Below are 22663 nucleotides of genomic sequence, written 5' to 3'. Positions count from 1 at the left end.
CAGAGAACACTTTAATACTTATTTTCAAAAGTATTAGTTGGAAAAAAGCATGGAAAACCACGGAGGTCCGCATGTCAGGTATCTGAGGCCTTAAAAAGTTATAGTTCGATTACTACATTTTTAGATAGTTAATACCGGACTTTCAATACAGTTATTAGCCTAAAGATCAATGCCCCGAATATCGAATATGAAGAACTCAGTGCCCCATGGTAACTTTTCACCGAAAATTTCGGTAAATTCTCAGTTATCTTAATTTAATTCAGAGAAAATATTTTTCTTCCAATAGTGTGTCTCTTTACCAGAATAGGTTAAAATCGAGTCATAACTTCCCTAATATATGAATATATGAGAATACCTAATTATAGGATTTTCAAAAATACGATGAGCTTAATAGTTTATAAATCGGTTAATATGTGAAATATATTTATAGTGTGTTTTCTTAATAAAAATATAGCAATAAATTGCGAGAGTATAAAATGTTCGGTTGCACCCGATCTTAGCCTTTCCTTACTTGTTTAAGATAAATATTTCAGCAATTCAATTTGGTTTAAATAGCTATGCCCTTATTATTTTACCAAAGTTGCCCTTCATACTAACTCCGTGGCTTAGTTATAGCCCTTTATAATTTTCAGCTTAATGCCATTTTGTGGGTGTCCGATTTCGCCCATCTGCATTACCAACCCATGCAAAATTTCAGGAAAAGATATTTTTGGTAAAAGCATAAGCCACCAAATCAACGTTGTAAACAAATGTGGCAGTTGACAACCAAATGTCACATCTTGCTCAAACTGCACAGTAATGTCAATAGAGGTTATGACCGAATCAGGAAAAGTTTAACGATTGAAGTAGGCCTAATATCACTTTGTTCAAATAGTAATCTACTTGAACCGCCACTGAAACCCTGAATTCCCTCGTAAGTAAAAATACTTAGTTTTATAATCGCATTTTAGTTTTATTTGAAAATGCATAAAGTGCTTTATATACAACAAATAGCAAATATTTTCATGCGTAAACATATTTGTAACAAATAATCATACAATGGCTTTACCGTTAAATGAGCTAAACGTGTATTAATGTCAATTTAAACAAAGTGTTAGAATAACGAAATAAAAAATACCAAATAACGAAAACACTACCGATGACCCACTAGTAGCCCAATATATCGCAGAAACAGGAGCGCAATCGAGCGCTTTTTAAGGCGTGAATCGAATAAAAAACTAAAAACTGTGCTGTGTATGAATGTATGAGTGGAATATGTTGAGTCTAGACCCCTTAGTGATGACCACATGGGTCACACCCGCTCCAGGGGTGATGATGTGTTTTCAAATAAAAAGAAATAAATTTTAATTATTCTGTGTATTTGTATGCAGTGTTTCGTGGTTGTCGTATGAGTATTAAAGTATTCAAAATGTGCTGAACTTAAAAGATCTATATATTACGTATATATGTATGCATATGTGTAAATGTAAGTTAAACTACCCGTAGTATCGATTTGATTAAGAAGTTGATGCATTGCTGAATGATTTCTCAATGATTTGGTTGTGTGACAAAGTGTTGGTTCAACAGCTAGATCAACCAACTAAACTGTTATGCGTTCCAATTCGCTTCGTTGTCGTCTATGCTCAGTACTTACTGGAAAGTCCCAAGGAGAGCAATGGCAATTTCGGTGCAATACCAATGGGTGCAAGTACTTTGGCAACAGGTGCTATGGCCTTAACCACCTTCTGGCCGAGTGGATCACGACGCACTATCGCATTGAAGCCATTGTGGGCATCGGATGTATAGTCCACGGTGCGTAGATAGCCATCGGCATCAATCAAAGAGTATTGTCCATGCACTACATCACCCTTACGCGATTCCGTCTGGCTCTTAATGTCACCAGTGTGGTCATCGCGCACCGAATAGGAGAAATCATAGTGAGCTGGTGCCTCGACTTCCACAGTCTTGACTAGCGCCGGCTTCAGCAAGAGTGGTGCATGTCCCAATTCAATGGCGGTGGTGGCACCCAAACCGATGATGAATAGACCGAATAACTGTAAAGAATGTGGAAATATTAGCCTCAATAGTAAGTGTTTGTATAATATTTCAGTTGTGAGTTGTACGCACAGTGAACATTTTGTATGTGTTTTCGAAGGACTTCAAGGACTGTAATTTAAGTTGACTGAACACAGACTTTTTCGTACTACTGTACTGTGGAATTCGATTTGTACTCGAGGAACAACTGCGCTGTACTATGATTCTACTCAATTAGCTGCCAACTTTTATATGTGTGGCCACCGTTGTCCGTTTGCTTGGAATTTTTGGCAGCAGTTCGAGTTGAGTGCAATAGCGGTAGGACAAGTGCGCAACTGAATCTAACAACAACAATATGCACTAGAGCATTCATATTCATCAATATACATATGTGTATCTGAAAAACACAACCCAACACCTTACCGTAATATTGCTCTCATATCTTATTTAGCATTTAAAGCTCTTGCAAAAATAAATCATACTTTTTAGTCATTTTAAGATTTTTATTTCTTTTAATTTCTTTTGTGCGAATTTTTAGTTTTTTTTTCACAGTTTTTGTTTCTATTATTGTACCTTCTTATATACTCGCAGTATATTTAGCAAAAATCTAGTTTTGTTTATCGATACGCATGTCTATTTATTTATCTCTCGTCTAGTTACCGATATTTTTCAAATTTTTTCTTAGAGTTTGGCGCGTGTCGCTGCAGCGAACTATTTAGCTTTTTGATACTGCGTACAGCGTTATTGCACTGGTCACCACAAATTTTGAAACTTCATAAACTTTTAAAGTATTTATAGCCCTATCGATGGAAGACCGCTGTAAAAATTACACATGGATCGAACTTAGCGAGAAGCTAAATACTGTTTCGTTTGTAATTCAGAAAAATATCACTCCTAATATTTTAACTCGTCAGTAGAATACAACTCAAGGTCTGGTCATAGGAAGAAGTATATCAAAATTATTAATCTAAGACGTTTGATTGTAGAAGAAGTGTCAAAAAGTGATTGGAGGAATCATCTCAACACAAAAAATGTCTTTTATGATTAGAATTTCGCTTTGATGCGGATTCTGGCTAGATGTTCATCCACCGGAGAGAATACCAGGACTCGGCGACGAAGTGGCTCTCCCACCACAAATCCCACACCAAATTTGCGCTCCTTTATATTGCCGCTGTAGTAGATTTCACAAGAACCCGTCCATTGCACTTCTTGGATGACGGCGATGCCAGCCTTTAGAGGCAGAAACACCTTCCTTTCAGGTGCATGCCCTCAAATCATGATCTTTAAAACGTTTGGTTTCGTCATCAAAAGGGATTTGGTAGGTCCCGGAACCATACGCACAACCATGAGGGTGGGGAATGGTTTCGCCTTCCCTCGCTGGCCTGCAAACGGATATTTGTAGTTACCCGGAGAAAACTTGGCCTAGAACCGGAAGTCGTGAGCTGCTTGAAACATGTGGAGATGAATCGGTCCTGGTAACTCACAAGTGAATGGCAATCAAACATTTTCCGTAATTGCGTGAACTTCTACACATGGTCCCATCCACCTATAAGGAATCATAAAATTGGCTTAGTCTGCTTTTAGTATACATTTTAAAGTTATATACACATTCGTATCGCAAATTAACATATTTGAGAAACCTCTTGCCCGAGCTCAATTATACCCATTTATCGCGTATGAAGTAATAACTAAGCATCCATTAGAGTAAATAAATTTGTTAACCAGTGTTGTCTTTGTGCTGGAAACTTAAATCCTACTTGCTCCAATTTCAACTTGAAACGCTTGTTTGGAGTCGCCAATTCTGCGTAGAAGCTGACGCAACTTGTCTCCAAATGACTCTTACGCATTTGCATGCGAGGCAGTGTGGATATACATATGTACGTACGTATGTATATGGGCGTGTCTATTCATTGCAGCAAACGTTCAGTTATTTACATATTTACCTGCACGAATTATGTTAATGAAGTTCGGAAATGAGCGATATATTGATAAGGATAAACATCGACACAAGATTTCAACATCAAATATAAATTAAAGATTTTTGTTAGCAATATTCTAATTTTGACTCAAAAGCATACAAATCAAATATGTACCAAATAGTACTGAAATGTATGAAGGGTGCGCGATAAATAACATGTGTTGTACAATTTTTACATGAGTACTTTTGAGTATGACATTTTGAACAATGACACAATTGCTTTGAGTAATTCATTTTAGAACCGCAGCCCAGTATTTTTAGAAAACCGAAAATTCATTTGAAGTGCGACCCGATCGCGATAACATTCGACAGGCTCTCTTGCAAACGGTTAGGAACATGTAATAAAGGATGAACCAATTCGAGGTTCCCTACCTTTTTAAAGAAAAAAACACAGAAAATTAAAATTTAATGCTGAATGTTTAAATATTATCACTCGAAAGAGTATTATTTTTTAAGTATTATCTCCTTCAAATGTTGGCCGCGGCTACGTCTCAGATGGTCGATCCGATGACTCTTTCTATAGTTTCGACTGGTAATTGGCGAATGACACGCGTGATGTTTTGCCCCAAGGCTTACATCGAAGCTGGATTATCCGCATAGACTTTAGACTTGACATATCCCCAATGGGAAAAGTCAAACGGTGTGATATCTCAAAAAATCCATTGATTGATGCGACGTGTGAGATGTGGCGCAGTCTTGTTGAAACTAAATGTCACCGAGATCTCAAGCTTCAATTTGAGGCATCGAATTGTCGGTTGTCATGGAGCGATAACGGTCGCCATTGACGGTTACGTTCTCACCGCCATCATTTTTGAAGAAATATGAACAGATGATTCCACCGGCCCATAACCCCCACCAAACCGTTGTTTTTCTGGATGAAATGGCAGCTCTTGAATCTCTTCAGGTTGTTCTTCTGTTCGCAAATGCTTGTTTGCATGCCCATAGAACCAGAAATGAACCATCGTCAGTCCGAGTTGCTGCAACCGGCGCCTAACCGACCCTCTCTGATCTTTGTGCAAACTCTCAGCTAGAGCTGCTATATTTTCTTTACTGCGAGCTGGATGTGGTCTGTTTGATCGAATATTATCCAATAATGAATGCTGTGTCATTGATGGATGATGTTATTGTGATTATTACGCTCAATAGGCTGATTATGTTGATCATAAATTGAGCAAAACGCGCGAAACACATTTTGTGCAGAACATGAATTTTCGTAATAAAGTTGAACAACAACAATACTGAACAAAAATACTATGATCACCCTTTATAATGATTTTCGTTATGTGTGCCGAGGTCGCACTATGAGCCCTCTAAGCCGTCTTAAATTCCTTTAGATTACCTAATAAAGTCAAAGGAAATACTGCAGGTCGAAGCGAATTCTAAAATTATAGAGTAGTAGTTATGGCTCTAGTTTCTTGGTTATCAATATGGAACCTCCGAACCTTTTGGCGTGAAAAAACTTCTCTATGGAGTTTTTGTTTTACTTCAGAGCTTACATTTCGGATATTTATTTTATAGAATACAATACAATAATTGAAACAAAATATGACTAATATTTTTATTGCTTTCGATAATGTTGTTAATAGTTTATGTTTTGACTTGCGCTGGTTTTATTGAAAACATGCGCTGCGTTTATACAGATGTCTGTCTGCAAATCTTTCAACCAGCACAATACTTTATTTTCATCATTTGTCGCAAGTTTTGGATCTTTCATTCCTGCTTTCGTGACGTTTGTCACGTTTCACGTTCAAATAACACTTAGAATACATTTCGGTGTTTCTTGTTGACTAACAGACGCATCAGTTGCAAGATGGCTTCAAATGTATTAGCATTAATTATTGCAACGGTATTTTTAATTAGTTTCGCTTGCGCAAGTGTAGACAACACTGATAAAGCATTTGCACAGGCCGAGTATGATATCATCAACGATACCGCGTCCTTTGCATGGCAGGACTTGCGCAATGAAATACATCAGGGTGATGCCATCACCTACGAACTCGGCACACCACAATATAAAATTTTGAACGCGGACGAACCGATAGAAATCATCACGCCCGATCAGCCGGGCTACTACCAAAGCCTTAAGCGGTATGTAGCTGCAGCAAAGCAAGAGGCGGAGAAAAAGCAACATGATGCTCCCACAACACCGCCAGAAGACACGAAGACGCTAACGAAAGTCCGTAAAGACAAGCAAGAAGCAAGCCAGCTGTCAATTGGGGAGAAGAAGATACGTTTCATCATACTGAATTCGAAGAAAAAGAGCAAAAACTCAAAAATCTATTTAGATTCGCCAAAAAGTTACCAGCAAGATGCTAAAACGGCTGAAACGCGCAAAACTAACAGTGAAAGGCCGACTATCATTAAACCTGTGCTGAGTGAAACCGAACCTTGGGCCCAACAAATTAGCGATGTTTCGGAGGTCGAAGCAAAAGGAGTGCAAGAAGAGCGAATTGCTTTGTCAAAAAGCGTCCAAGATAGCAAACAAAATGAAAGTATTTCACTAAAATCAAACGGCTCGAATGAGGTTGTAAAACCTTTAGAAGAAAACTATCTTATTACAAGCACAGAAAACATTATTATCAATAATTCGAGCACACAAGTTGATCAAAAGTTTGTCCAAGAGTTGCCGTCAATAGAATCTTTGCCTGCGAAGGCAATACCAGCAGAAGCTGCTCACCAATTACCGCCAATGTTTCTTACATACGATACTCCGTCCACTGAGGATACTTCAGCAGCTCTAAACTCCAAACCTAAAGAACCCAGCGCAACTGCTATGAGCTCGAACGCGCCCATATACGAAGCTCCACCCCATATCAGGGATTTTGAGTATTTATATCGCTCAGCGTTGGGTATAAGATAAGCCAAAATTTATATAAATATCTAAGTAACAAATATCTATGTATTATTTCATTAATTAAAACATGTTTATACATTTTCAGAGAGTATACTGTAATATATGTAGAAATAAAAATAATCATAGAATTAATAAATATTTAAGTTGTTATCCGAGGCTGTTGTTTCCTTTTCATTGGGAGGATTTTTTATGTGCTGTGCTCCAACCGCATAAGCGGGTTTCGCCTTCTCAGTTTAGCTCGCCTCTAAACGGATGTATGTTGGCTACCCAGAGGATACTTGGTCTAAAACCGGAAGTTGTGAGCTGCTTGGGACAAATGCAAAATAGGAACGGTTCTTTTTTCACTCCACAGTGAATGGTAGTCCAGAACTTTCCTCACTTACTTGAACGTCTACACATGATCCCATTCTCTGGAACCAGCATTAACACCAATAATAATGTAAGCCTTGAAATCCACTGTTGGATCACCCTTGTCAACAAGTACTACTAGATTGTGTAGGCTACTGAAAAGTCCTCTCTCGACAACAACCAAACTCTACAAGTCCCTTATCATCCCCCTTTTGCTATATGGTATATAAGCATGGACGATGTCAACATCCGATGAGACAATACGAGGAGTTTTCGACAGAAAGGTTTTGCGGAAGATTTATCCTTTGAACATTGGCAACGGAGAATACCGCAGACGATGGGACGACATTGACATAGTTCAACGAATAAAGAGACAGCGACTACGGCTAGGTCACGTTGTCCAAATGGACGAAAACACTACAGCTTTGAAAGTTTTTGATGCAGTACTCGCTGGTGGAAGCCGAAGAAGAGTAATACCCCCACTCCGTTGGAAAGACCAGGTGAAGAAGGACCTGGCTTCACTTGGTATCACCTGTTGGCGCCAAACAACCAAGAGGACGAACGAATGGCGCTGTTGTAAACTGAACTATAACAGCGTAAGCGGGGTCTATGCCAGTATAAGTTGTTATCACGAAATTGGGAAGAATTTTCTCTAGTATCTGGTCTTCTTATTATATAATTGGATTTATGGAATTTAAGGGGTTGGCAACGGGGAATAGTATATGAGAACGAAATTCGAACTGTATGGATTAGGCATTTTTATACTCTCGCAACAAAAGTTGCTAAAGAGAGTATTATAGTTTTGTTCACATAACGGTTGTTTGTAACACCTAAAACTAAAAGAGTTAGATATAGAGTCATATATACCAAAGTGATCAGGGTGACGAGTAGATTTGAAATACGGATGTCTGTCCGTCCGTCCGTCTGTCCGTCTGTGCAAGCTGTAACTTGAGTAAAAATTAAGATATCTTGACGAAACTTGCCACAAATATTCCTTGGTACCATAAGAAGAGTTCAAGTTCGAAAATGGGCAGAATCGGACCATTGCCACGCCCACAAAATGGCGAAAACCAAAAACACATAAAGTGTCATAACTAAGCCCTAAATGAAGATATAAAAGTAAAATTTGGAATAAATGATCGCACTAGGAGGGGGCATATTTGGATGTAATTTTTTTGGGGAAGTGGGCGTGGCTCCGCCCACAAATCGAACAGAAACACTAAATTTTGCAGAAGAAATAGCAGAAGGGAACTGTACTCAGATTTTTTTACAAAATGGAAAATGGGCGTGGAAACGCCCACTTATGGGTCAAAAACCATATCTCAGGAACTACTCGACCGATTGGAATGAAATTCGGTATATAATATTTTCTTGACACCCTGATAACGGACAAAAAATGGGCGAAATCGGTTCACAACCACGACTACTTTCCTTATAACTAAATTTTGAATTCCATCTTAATCATTCACTTTATAATGTAAACATAAGGAACCAATGAAGATAACGGAATAAAACTTTACACAATTAGTGCATATCATCTCTGGCTTCACTTGTAAAAAAATTGTCGAAAACGGACCATAACTTTTCAAGGCCCCAGATATCGAACATGTTGAACTCAGCGCCTAAGGATACATTTTAACCGAAAATATGGGTAAATCTCTCAGATATTTCAATTTAATTCAGAGGAAATTGCTTTCTCCTAATAGTGTGTCTCTGTTCCAAAAATTATTAAAATCGGGTCATAACATTTCCATATACCTCATTGTAGGTTTTTCAAAAGTATCTTCTCCTAGCTCCCATATACCTAATTATTCCGCATATATGTATTGGTTAAATTTCTTCAATAAATAGCGAGAGTATAAAATGTTCGGTTGCATCCGAACTTAGCCTTTCCTTACTTGTTTCCGTAGTTTTTAATCACTATGGAAACCTGAATTTTGCAAATTCAAACCCCAGCCACTGAAAGACAGGGAAAGATCCTCTGCTGGGGACTGACATAAAGTGGTTCTGGACACATAGCAATACAATTTATTCTGGCGTTAAATATTTATTATAATTATAAAACTTAAAACAACCCTAATGCTTTTACAAACGGTATCAATTTTATAGATCTAGAACCTCTCAAAATCTTGAAGGTTATGAAGATATAATATAGGAAATGTCTGCAATCCGATAACGTCACAGTTTACACGGGGTTTCGGGGAAATGATTTTTTATTTTGTAAATATATACATGCGGCAATAAAAACAATTTTGCTACATTTACCATTTCTCCGCTGTGCTTTTTCCGTTAAACGTGCCCTAAGCGAACATTTTTTGCCCGTCCAACCTTCGTTGGTGTATTTGTGAGTTGAGCAAACGCGTGCTGAGGCGGTGTTCAGCTGAAAATGGAATAATTCGACACCCATGCATTGCGCTGCTGCGCTAAAGAAGAGTAGCTTATAAAACTTAATGCAACAAAAAAAGTTTTTTAAGTTCCAATTGAAAATCGGCGACGAATGCCCGCACAAAGAATCTGCCGTTAAGTGAGTGCGCCGGTAGAGAAAAGCAGAAAATGCTGTTAAAGGTAAATTGACACTGACTAGGTCGCTGTGGCGATTTTAAGAAACGGTGCGCCACCACCACCGCCACCCGCTCGCTGCATAAGTGCCAAATGGACAATAACGGCAGTGACGATTATTTAATAAGACATAACGGCTTTGCCGACGTTGCTGTCGCCGTACTAACCCACTTAACGTAGTCCAATTCGCGGTCAATCACTTATTGTATCCCGTTTTTGCTTTTACACTCACATTCTTCACACACAATTTAATGCTTTCTCTTTCAATTTCAGTTCTGTTCGTTGAATTTGTTGCTGGTGCTGGTCTACGCCGTACTCATGTCACCCGCGTCTGCAACTCACTTTTTTCCACGCTGTGATGAGGAGATGTGGGAAGAGGTGCCGTGTGAGCAGATCGTCAGTCCAAGCAGCACAACCACAACAACTACTGCGAAACCAATACAACCCACTTATGCGCCCACCACACAGAAACCGTATACAACGACGCGTCCACCAGTTAAGAAGACGACAACAATACGAACACCAACTATACATACCACCTCGCCTGCACCACTAACCTCGACCACAACATCTACGGTTTACAACAATTGTTATTGTGAATGTAAAGTGGGCTGTAAGGAGTTTTGTCGCAAGGTAACTGGAAAAGATGCATCCCAAAAACAAATAACACAAATTACGAAGACAACACATCGCGTACCAAATGGTCAGCTCAATTCGGAGCATGTGCATCAGCACAGATTCGTGCCAGATCCACATGTCCCATACACACCATACGTACCGCCAACGAAGCCTACCATTCCGCACCCAGTTTATCCCATAGAACCGCCCAAGAAGGTGGTAAATCCGTATGTACATACAAATTTGGCGTACAAAATTCAACCACGGTTGCCACCATTACCTGCACCGCCCACACAACTGCCGCCAGTACACATCGTTTACCCTCAAAAGACACAAAATATTTATGAGGAAGACAAGGACACTAATATTTATCCGGATGCTTTATTAGAATCCAGTTATTCCGTTGATGAGTTGACGCGACTTTTGCAAATGGAAAGTCTCAATAAAGACGCCGGCAATAGCTACACACAGCCAGCCATCTACGGACCTTCATACACCGTACATGGTAACATACAACCCTCTGCACCAATTTATCACCCACCTCCAACGACTTATGGCCACTCAACGCCCGCAACACCTGCGGAGTACCCGAAACATGAAAATAATTCTTCGGCATCTCCATATACATCAGCCGTCTTAAGCTCTAGCTCACACCGCGATCCGTCATCGTTGGGGCCATCTGCAAATCCACCGTATGCAAATTATGTCAATAAAATCGGTTTAAGTGAGCCACAACTCTATGGTGCGGCATCTCCGCCTTCTCAAGCCAACAGCGATCAACAAAGCTCAGCTTCTTTGAGTTATCACACCGCACATAGCAATCCTAGCGCAGAATATCTGAATTCCATTCCTTATGGCTCATATTATGCGCCACCAGCAGCGGGTGGTTATGCTCCACAATCGGAGCCTTATGCGGCGCCTTATTGAATTTAGGCGACTAAATTGTGGTTAATGTAATGTTTTACTCGTAAACTATATTCTTTGCATAATAAATTATTAAAATATTTTAAATTAATTATTTGTTATATCTAAATAATAAAATTTTAATAAAACACAAAATTAAACGTAACTTTATATTACGACTCTATTCACTATTCTTTTAGTTTTCGAGCAACTTTGACGGGTTACAATATAGGACACCAACAAAAAGCAGAATTGGCGTCTGTGAAGTGGTTTCCTTCATGCCGAATAAAGTTTAACCGAGAAGTCGAATTCAGTACCTCAGTGTATCCTAAGACAGGATGATAAGTTAGTTTTCGCATTTCTTCATGTTTCTACTTCCGATTTGAAAATGTCAAAATCCTTGCTATTGTTTTTCGTAAGAGAATCAGAACTGTCCAACATGTGTGTGATATAAAATAGTTCATTGTTAGGGATGGAAGTCACATTATTTCCTATACATCATTCATCTCAACCCTTACATTTTTTATGAATATTGAAAATCATAAAGTTAACCGAAAACTTACAATTTCTAGTAAACTATGAAGTAAATTGAAGATTCCAACAAGATATAAGATAGATTAGAAAATCCGGTTCTATATTGATCATTTGCTTGTTTTGGATCCGCTACCTAATTGTTCTCCCATTCATGTTCGCTTCGTTTCCTTATTGGTTGTTATGTCCAATGATATCAATACCACCGACGTACGCCAGCAACTGAAAACTCTTATAGAAGATTGTAACTTCTCTACTTAGCTCAGCGCTCCTACTATTTTCTTCAGCAATAGATTGAAGACGTCGCATTATAGTGCGTTAACCTCTCGCAAACATCATTTGATATCGAACAACTCGGAGAGGTCCTTCCGGTTCCAGACGGAGCCTTTGGTGTTGCTCAACGTCAGTTTACACATCCTTATTAGTTTTGCAGGGATACCAAATTCAGACCACCTTTTCGATTATTTTCGTTTGGTGATTCACAGGTTTCGAAGATTTAGCGCATGGTGAATATCTGATCTATGGTGGATTTTCCAATCAGTTTGATGACGGTGGGCTTTAGTCTTTCACATAATACGCTAAATATGTCCTTCTGTTCCATCGTCATCCATTGGGGAATCGTGTTTTGTCATCTTCTTGGCTGCCATTCAGCAGGTCGCAGAAGTGTTCCCGCCATAACCCTGTGTGCCCTGGACATCAGTTACCAGATCACCTCCTCGGTCACTAAATGACAATGCTCGGGCCTTGAAACCTTCTATCGAGCACTACTCATGTCGGCCAGCTTTTCAAGCTCTTGATACTAACGCATTTCGGCCTCTTTCTTTTTATGTTTGCAAATGCGTCTCGCTTCCCTCTTCAGCTCTCGATATCTATCCCACCCGGGACATGTTGTGGTCGATGGCAACATAGCGAGGTAGGCAGTCTGCTTTCTCTCCTCTGCGGAATAACAGTCCTCATGGTACCAGCTCGTTTTTTGGCGCTGCCCAAATCAAATCAGTTTAAAAACAAATAATATCGCGAGAATGCGAAAATGGAAAGGGTACCATCCTAAAAAATGGGTCAACGCCACAGAAAACTTGTTGTTCTCTGTAATAGTTCAGTACCCAAACCTACCTACAATGCACTTCAATAACTTTCATCAATTTAGAAAGGTGTTGAAACTTACTCAGCCAACAATTGCAAAAATAATCTTTGTAGGGAATACACCGGAAATACTGTCTACGAGGTACAATATTGGGAATGAAATAGTCACCAACCTTTAGGATGTAATTAGGCATATGCAATATTTTAGGATATGGTTTGAGATGGAAAGGGTATCAAAACCTATTAACCTATTTTTTTTTAGCTTTTCAATCATATTGGGGTACTATTAATTTATCCTGTGACAATGTGAAAACAAAAGATAACAGTCCATTCCAGATCAAAGGAGTTTGAAGTAAGAGTGGGGAAAGATATGACTTTTTGTAAGTACTAAAAAGTAGAAAGCCTCGTATTACACTTAAAGGCGCTGAGAAATCTTTCATTGGCATAAATAAAATAACCTTTTATGGTGGATGAAAATATTGTCAATAATACGCAATGACCTTAATTCATCTCATTTTACAATGGTCTTAATCCCATGTTCGTTTTCGCTTCCGATTAACTTACAAAATACATTATTTTCTTTACATTGACGCATTTATATTTCAATATATGTATAGTATGTACATTTGCATGGCATATTTAATGGGTGATTGCAGTAATATTTACAAATATCATTATAATGAAATGGCACAGAAGGGATACTTTCACAATTTGACTTAAGAACTCCATTAAAACTTAGCTAATTATATAGAATTGATGACTTAAACATACAAATGCAAGTGTAAATATGAGTAAATGCAATGGGTTCCACAAATATGCATGATTGACGCCACGAAGCTTCGACATTCACACAAGACCGTCCTATCGGGGATTTCTATAATATTTAATATACGTGTATGGTGGTTTCATGTCACTCCTTTTGCGATGTTCTAATGATGATGCAGCAAAGCCGGTGCCAAAATCTTGGTGGCAACTAATTTATGATGCACTTCGGGAATTGGAATTTTGATGTTGGTCGGTTCACGCGAAACAACAGCCTCGAAGCCGCTATGATCATCGGCTTTGTAGTGTACGACACGATGGTGGCCATCGGAATCGATCAGTTCGTAAACACCCTCAACGCGATCATCCTTGCGTGACTCCTTCTGTGATTTAATATCGCCGGTGTGAGGATCGTGCACAGCATATTGGAAGTCATAAGCGACTGGACCATGTTCCTCATGTGGATTATGGAGCTCGACCAGGCCGTGCACGTGCAGAAGGGCGATGGCGAGAATGAACAACTAAATGGGAAGGAAAAAGGACAGTATTTTGAGTACATTTATAATCCTTGATTGAGATTGTCTAAGTGTAAGTAATTACCTTAAGAAACATCTTATTCGTTTTCAAAATGTTTGAACTGTGAAGTAAGCGCTGTAAATTGCAAGCTTGGATTAATTGACTATTGACATCCTGAGCGAGTATTTATACCTAACTATATCAGCTGAGCGTTCAGAGAAGCCGGTCGCAGCTTATGTTACGTAACAGCTTCTTCGGCATATTTTGTTTTCTATTTCTACTGATTTGCAGCCAATGTGTACTCGTATGTGTGCACGAGTAAAACTTCTTCACATATCCAGTTGGGTTGCGGAGAGTTCGATTTTCGTTTGAATACTTTAATTACCAGCAAATGTACTCGTACGCCTATGTGAACTACTTTAAGCGCGCTGCTTTATGCGTTGCGACACTGATCCACAAAAACTTATTGATTTGAGCGAAAAAAAACAACAACAATGGTATGGTTGTTGTGCGACTCGCAGCACCCAATGTGGCAACAACAAAGTGCGCACACAAACCCCACCACCACTCTGGGCGCGCATGCGTAAACGCATTATGCAAATGTATCGTCAAGTATATGCGTTACAATCAGCACACTAGTATCATTTACTAAGCGCGATAATTGCACTTGCGTCGCGCTTATTGCCAAACAAGATTGATTTATGCCGTCCTATGCCGTGCTGCCCGCACAACCCATAAGCGTTGAAGAAATGTTGAATTGTCGCACTTTTCATTTGAATATTAATCATTTAATCATTTGCCAGAAAGGAATTTCAATAGCGCTTTAAGCTGCGCCAGCTGTGGTGAATGTCGCTAAATAAAAATGCTCCAAATTAATGCGCGTCTAGGCGGCAATTAGACGCGTCCGACAAGCGTATTCAATCAATCCAGTTTAGCTATCTATCTATAACTATATTCAAAAAGACTAAAAAATCCCCATATAAAATGTAATGGATTTTATGTTAAGTCTATAGCTTCGATAATTGCCCATAGCTTATAATTTATTAGGGATCGAATCAATTAAGCGCTTAGCCGAGCCGGTTATATTTGTTAGTGCTCCTTAAGTTAGCTAAATTTCTATTGACCTTGGTATTTATTTGTAATTTTGCGCATTTATCTCAATAAATACTTTTAATCGCAAACATTTGTAGATGCTTTAATTAATTTAATTTATTATTGGATTTGGTATATAGAAGTCAAGGAGGTTCAGATAGTTAAAATTTTGCTTTTAATGCTGATTAAAATTTCTGATCTAATTCTTTTCTGAAAGTATATACATCGTATACATTATAACCAAAGCGTGTACAGCCAAGAAAACATGTCCCATATTAATTCATTGAAATATTACACATATTCCGGAATAAAGTCAACCATAATTTTAAAATCATAAAATTAGATAAATGGGAGCTAGGTGGCTAGGAGAAGTACTAAACCATTTGTATCCGATTTTTAGCTTTATACCATCTTAAAACAAGTAAGGAAAGGCTAAGTTCGGGTGTAACCGAACATTTTATACTCTCGCAAGTTATTGAAGAAATTTTATTAAGCTAACATACAAATTAACTCATAAATTCGGCATTAAGTTTAATAGAATAACGAAAATCTTCATATATAGTATATGAGGGCTGAGGTAATTCCTGAACCGATTTCATTCATTTTCACCAGCAAGATACACTATATCCAAGACTATACGCTCAATTAAGTATTTTGAAAAACCTATTATTGGAGCTAGGAGAAGATATTTTTGAAAAACCTATAATTAGATATATGGGAGCTAGGATATGTTATGACCCGATTTTAATAATTTTTGGAACAGAGACACACTTTTAGAACAAAACATTTTCCTCTGAATTACATTCAATTATCTGGGAGATTTACCCAAATTTATCCTTAGGCGGTGAGTTCAACATGTTCAATATCTGGGGCCTTGAAAAGTTATAGTCCGTTTTCGACAATTTTCTCACAAGTGAAGCCAGATATGATATGCACTATTTGTGTAAAGTTTAATTTCGCTATCTTTATTGGTTCCTTATGTATACATTATAAAGTGAAAGAATCAGAAGGATTCAAAATTGAGTTATAAGGAATGTAGTCGTGGTTGTGAACCGATTTCGCCCATTTTTTATCCGTGTTATCAGGGTGTCAAGGAAATATTATATACCGAATTTCATTGAAATCTGTCGAGTAGTTCCTGAGATATGGTTTTTGACCCATAAGTGGGCGATGCCAGGCCCATTTTCTTCTGTTATTATTTCTGTGAAACTTAGTGTTTCTGGCGTTTTTCGTTAGTGAGTTAACGCACTTTTAGTAATTTTCAACCTAACCTTTGTATGGCAGGTGGGCGTGGTTATTATCCGATTTCAACTATTTTCATGGTGTGTGGTGGTGTACGTAAGAGAACCGACTGCAGAGAGTATGATTTATATAGCTTTATTGCTTTGCAAGTTAAATACAAATAGCAGATTTTAGGGCAGGGCTACGCCCACTTCCCCAAAAAAATTACACCCACATATGCCCCTTCCTAGTGCGATCCTTTATTCCAAATTTTACTTTTATAACTTCGTTTATGGTTTAGTTATGACACTTTATGCGTTTTTGGTTTTCGCCATTTTGTGGGCGTGGTAATGGTGCGATCCCGCCCATTTTCGAAAGCAACCCTCTCACGGTCCGAAGGAATGTTTGTGGCAAGTTTCGTCAAAATATCTTAATTTTTACTCAAGTTACAGCTTGCACAGACGGACAGACAGACAGACGGACAGACATCCGGATTTCAAATCTACTCGTCACCCTGATCACTTTGGTATATATGACTCTAAGAGTGAGATAACTCTTTTAGTTTTAGGTGTTACAAACAAGCGTTATGTGAACAAAACTATAATATTCTCTTTAGCAACTTTTGTTGCGAGAGTATAAAAATGACTGAACTCTGGAACCGAACCTGCTCTTTTTATGGGCTTTCAACCGATCCACGAACAAAATCATAAGCATTGGCCCAACCACGCTTTCCTTGGGAACACCCACTTTTATCGGTTGCAAATTTGAGTATGCATCCTCTTGTTTTATGCGGCAGTATCTATCTTTTAGGTAGGAAGCAATTATTTCGCAATATTGTTTGGGTAACATGCATTTTAATTTCAGCAGTAGGCCCGAATGCCAAACTCTATCAAAAGCCTGAGACACGTCTAAGAAGGCCGCCGCACAAACGTTCGTTTTATCCATAGCATTTTCAACGAAATTAACGATTCGGTGCACCTGGTCAATTGTTGAATGGTGATCACGAAAGCCGAACTGATGTACTGGTATAAGGTGTTTTCAATCTGTTATTGATTCGAGCCTCTTTATGAGAACATTCTCGAAGACTTTCGATAGAGCACTGTTTACAATTTTTTTATACAATTCTTTGGCAGATTGCGTAATATTTCTCGGGTTAAAAAATTACAACTAAGAATAACAAAAATTACTAAACCTTAAGCACCTTAAATTACTACTAAAAAACGCAAGCATTACAAAATCACAGTACAGAAGAGATGCACTTGATTGAGTTGATTAATAAGGAACTACCAACATTTTCAAGGCCCAGATATCGAACATTAAGATTTCACTGACTATGGACATTTTTTTTACCGAAATAAAATCGATAAAAACTCTTATCTTTATAAAATGGTTGAAATCGGATCATTATTTATCCTAGCTCCCATGCATGTATTTAAAATAACAGACTTCCGGTGGTATTTATTCCGTATATGTATATCGGTTTATATGTGAGATATCTTAGCAAAATTAAATTGGAATCAATGTAGACAAGTGGTAAAATTGCAAATAGACTTTATGCTGAAAATATAGGTCAAATGGTGTGTTATCGTAATAAAATTAGATGGTTATTGAGTATAAACCTTTCCATAGCCAATATACCATATAGTGATGAAATCGGTCTAGAACATAGACTAGTTAGAGTATGGGGACATCTAGTATAACAAAGTTTAAATGTTCAGTAATACGCAAACATAGCCCTTCGTTACTTGTGAATTGTAATTTCATATACATATCTGTATCAGGGGGTCTTAAAAAGAAACAGTTTGGTTTCAAGCATTCTTGATTTGGAACAAGTAACAAAGAGCTAAGTTCGGGTGTAACCGAATATTTTATACTCTCCTAATTTATTTATTTAATTTTATTAAGACAACACACCATACGACCCACATACTCGGCATAAAATCCACAAGAACGAAAATCATTATATATAGGTTATGGAAACTTGGATAATTCCTGGAACGATATCAACTGTTTTGGGGACCAAACGACACTATATACAAGGTTGTACATTCCCTTATTTTTGCTAAGGACCTTCTTTCAGGAAATTTATATAATTTCGGTATAAATCTTCCAGGAACCTAAAAGTTTGACACAAAATTTTCAAAAATTGTGGCAGTATTTTTGGAAATATGATTTTTTTAAATCCTAAACAACATTGATAGAAGAAGAAAATGATGATTATGACCATATTTTTTTAACCTACATACCATATTTAATAATGGAGTTCCCAGTAAGCTAAATTTCGAAATTAGAATAAACAGAAAAAACAGAATAAACTACAAAACCAAAACTTAATTTGTAGATGTATGTAGTTATGGTAACGCAGTTATGCGATAGGGCTTTTTGGGGAGTTAACATTGCGGTAGAATTATTTGAAATTAATTGGAGTATAGTCATCGACTGATGCCTGAAGCGAACGGTTGTGTTTGGTGCTATTAGTGAGTTTCTTTTGCTCTTTCACTCCCTCTCTCTGAACTATATTTAAAGTGTCATATTTTTCATTTAAAACACGTGTTATAGAGTGCTAATATATAATCACTGTTTACTACAAGAAATATGCCCCAAGGGGGACACTCTCTTGGTGATAACAGGTTTGCCCTGTTATCATCAAGTCCCAAACCAAAAAGAAAAAAAACCCAATCATTTCCCATTAACGATTTCCCAAATCTCCCTCCAACAACAAAAGACAATCCGAAATACCTAGTGTTAAGTGCAATAAATTCACAAAAGCCGATAAGCAAATATTCGTGTTTTGCTGTACATAAAGCATTAAAGATCATTAGCAGTGAAATAATTAATATATCAGAACTAAGAGACGGGAATCTTCTATTATTAGTTAAAAACCAACAAATAGCCAGAAAATTCATAATTACAAAAACATTACATGGCATTTGCGATGTAGATATAAAACTCCACAATAACCTTAACTATACAAAAGGAACAATTTACGCACCATGCCTTAACGAAATTGCAGAAGATGAAATCATAGAACATTTAAAAGAACAGGGTGTGGTGTCAATTTTTAAATTCCCCAAGTATATTAACCAAAAGTCGGTTCCTAGTGGTGTTGTTCTACTCACTTTCGATAAATATCACCTACCGGAAAAGATCGAAGTGTCTTGGTACACAACCAAGGTAAGGCCATATTACCCAAATCCCATGAGGTGTAAAAGCTGTCAAGTTTTGGGCCACACAACCAAAAGATGCACTAAAGCCCCTGTTTGTGACACGTGTGCTCTCCCCCCTCACCAACCTATCGCTTGCTCTCGAACCTCTTGCGTTAATTGCTCAGGTAATCACCCCTCTTCTGACAAAACATGTCCCAAATTCTTACAAATGAAACAAATAATAACAATAAAAACAGACAAAAAATGTTCCATGCGTGAAGCAATAAAAATACATAAATCCTACTCATCTCCTCCTCTCTTTGAAAACTCCACTACATTTGCCAACATAACTAAAAATAATTCTAACAACTCTCAAGAAAACAACAAAAACACCCAAATAACCTCTACAGAACTCATTCACTCATTTACAAATAATGAAGGTATCACTAAAAATAATGAAAAAGAAACAAAAGAAACCAACGAAAACAATTACACCACAGCAAATGCTACAACAAACACAACAGCAGCATCAGTCGATGACTCTCAAACACAAGCAATGATCTCCTCGTTGCTCTCTCACCTTACATCTCCAGCACTAACATCTTCTGCAATTTTCACTCCACTACCTACAGTATTCTCCCCTCCGTCAACAAATAATGAAATGATAGAGTAAATTATGCGAATTTTGCAATGGAACATAAACGGTCTACTTAATAACTACCCTGATTTAAATATTCTTATTAATGAATTTGGACCAGAAATTATATCACTTCAAGAAACTCATATACCTATTCATAAAAAGATTTACCCTCCTCATAAATACTTTAGTTATTTTCACAATAGCTCTCAACATACATGCGCTAAACAAGGTATCGCAATATTTATTAAAAAATCAGTAAATCATAAGCAAATTCCTGTCAACAGCAACATCTCTTGCTTAGCCATAGAAATCGAAATCGGATTTAAATTCACTATTATTAACTGTTACATTCCACCTCAACAGAATTTTTCTTATATAGAACTTTCTAATATTTTAAATTCATACACTACACCAATTATTATTTTGGGAGATTTTAACGCATGGAGTCCACTTTGGGGATCCCATTCATCATTGAAGATATAATTCTTTCACATGACCTTATCGTTTTGAATGATGGGCTCCCAACACACTTCTCTACACATGGCACTTTTACCCATCCAGACATTATCCTAGCCTCATCCCTTATAGCGCCAAAACTTTCTTCACATACAATAGATGATCTTCACAATAGCGATCACTTTCCAATAGTCACTTCCCTCTCCATTCCTAAATCTTACAATATCAAACCAAGGTCTAAATTTTTGACTGATAAGGCTGACTGGACAAAGTTCTGTAATATTTCAACATATTTATCTAATACTAGGCGCCCTTGTGAAAATGTAAATGCTGAAGCATTTGCCATTAAAACAATTATTCGATCTGCAGCTCATTTTGCCATACCCTCAAATAACACCAAAATGTTCTCAACAAAGCTGCCTTATTGGACAAATATACTTTCAACTCTTAGAAACAAGAAAAAATATATGTGGAAAAAATTTAAACTTAACAGAACTGACCCTAATCTGATTGAATATAAAAAGGCTAACGCGATTTTTAGAAAGGAGTTAAAATTGGCTAAAAGGCAATCATTAGAAGAGTTAACAGCCAACATAAACCCAACTTCGAATCCTAAAAAAATATGGTCAGACATAAAAATGCTAACAGGGTCCTCACAAAAATTTAATATATCCCATATTAACACACAATTTGGACCTGTTTATATGTCTCAAGAAATCGCAGAAAAATTTGCAGAAACGTGGTCATCATACTCTTCCGATCCAAATTTCCCCCCTAACTTTAACTCATTGAAAGCTCAAAGCGAGAATGAAACATATACTAACCCAACACCTTCATCAAAAGCGCTTCAAATTGAAGCTGATATTACGCTTAATGAATTCGAAACTACAATCTCAACGCTAAGAGGAAAAACCCCTGGTTCTGATAAAATATCGTATCCCATCCTAAAAAATATCCCATACTCCCTTAAATATAGACTTGTCATACTATATAATAAAATACTAAACTCTGGTGTATACCCTCAACAATGGAAGATTTCCACAATCATTCCCGTTCCTAAACCCAATAAACCAAGTTCCTACATTGAGAATTACCGACCAATTTCCCTTTTACCTTGTATATCTAAGACTTTAGAAAAAATCATCTCTACCCGACTAATGTGGTTCGCTAAAGCAAATGGACTCATAAGCCAGCACCAATTCGGATTTCAAAAAGGGTTGGGAGTTATAGACCCCCTACTACATTTCGAACATTTCGTATCCACAAACTTGGCAACCCGTAACCACGCTTCGGTACTTAGCCTAGATTTCGAGAAAGCGTTTGATAGAGTCGGAGCTCACATGGTACTCAGTGAACTTAAGCGCTGGAAAATTGGCATCAAAATGTTTAACGTTGTAAAATCGTTTTTATATAATCGAAAATTTACCGTCTGTGTCAATAAATGCACTTCACAAGTTTTTAAATTATACAATGGTATACCTCAAGGTTCACCGCTCTCCGTTACGCTTTTCATAATAGCATTTAATAAAGTCAGCACCATTATAAGTTCCAACCCTCGAACGCATCACTTTATTTACGCAGACGATGTTGTGGTTTTTACAAAAATTAAAGATCTGAATCAAGTTAAACGTATATTTCTAAAGATACTAAATGATATCAATAAATGGTCCGAAATATCCGGCGCGAAGATATCATTAAACAAAAGCTCCACATTTCATATTTGTAGAAAACACAACTGCTCCTTCCCTATTCTATCAATGTCTAATATCCAAATCCCACATACCCAAAGTTTAAAAATACTAGGTATTATATTTGATAAAACTCTTTCTTATAAAGAACATTGTAAATATATCCGATCAAACTTATTTCTTAGACTAAATATCATTAAATTTTTATCATCGAAACATTGTTTATGTCACACAAACACGCTCATTAATGTCACA

The 22663-nt window shown here is 37.4% G+C and overlaps 4 protein-coding genes across 4 annotated transcripts; 2 read left to right on the top strand and 2 right to left on the bottom strand.

Annotated features, from left to right (window-relative positions):
* Window positions 1-1359: 1359 nt before the first annotated feature.
* Window positions 1360-2267, bottom strand: LOC105217084 (cuticle protein). The gene is made up of 2 exons (XM_011191918.3): window positions 2107-2267; window positions 1360-2033 (listed from the first exon to the last, which is right to left on the bottom strand). The coding sequence occupies exons 1-2, from the start codon at window positions 2113-2115 to the stop codon at window positions 1623-1625; spliced, it is 420 nt and encodes a 139-aa protein (XP_011190220.1). The 5' UTR covers window positions 2116-2267; the 3' UTR covers window positions 1360-1622.
* Window positions 2268-5785: 3518 nt separating this feature from the next.
* Window positions 5786-6995, top strand: LOC114804558 (uncharacterized). Its single transcript, XM_029043378.2, has one exon. It carries the CDS (start codon window positions 5802-5804, stop codon window positions 6849-6851), a length of 1050 nt encoding a protein of 349 aa, XP_028899211.2. The 5' UTR covers window positions 5786-5801; the 3' UTR covers window positions 6852-6995.
* A 2507-nt stretch (window positions 6996-9502) lies between these two features.
* On the top strand, window positions 9503-11439 carry LOC105217104 (mucin-2). Its single transcript, XM_011191945.3, has 2 exons — window positions 9503-9758; window positions 10026-11439. The coding sequence occupies exons 1-2, from the start codon at window positions 9747-9749 to the stop codon at window positions 11295-11297; spliced, it is 1284 nt and encodes a 427-aa protein (XP_011190247.2). The 5' UTR covers window positions 9503-9746; the 3' UTR covers window positions 11298-11439.
* Window positions 11440-13459: 2020 nt separating this feature from the next.
* On the bottom strand, window positions 13460-14407 carry LOC105217082 (cuticle protein 8). The gene is made up of 2 exons (XM_011191914.3): window positions 14250-14407; window positions 13460-14170 (listed from the first exon to the last, which is right to left on the bottom strand). The coding sequence occupies exons 1-2, from the start codon at window positions 14259-14261 to the stop codon at window positions 13817-13819; spliced, it is 366 nt and encodes a 121-aa protein (XP_011190216.2). The 5' UTR covers window positions 14262-14407; the 3' UTR covers window positions 13460-13816.
* Between the last annotated feature and the right edge of the window lie 8256 nt (window positions 14408-22663).

Source organism: Zeugodacus cucurbitae, chromosome 3, assembly GCF_028554725.1.
Source record: "Zeugodacus cucurbitae isolate PBARC_wt_2022May chromosome 3, idZeuCucr1.2, whole genome shotgun sequence".
Classification (NCBI taxonomy): Eukaryota; Metazoa; Arthropoda; class Insecta; order Diptera; family Tephritidae; genus Zeugodacus; species Zeugodacus cucurbitae.
This window is presented reverse-complemented; position numbering and strand designations above follow the sequence as displayed.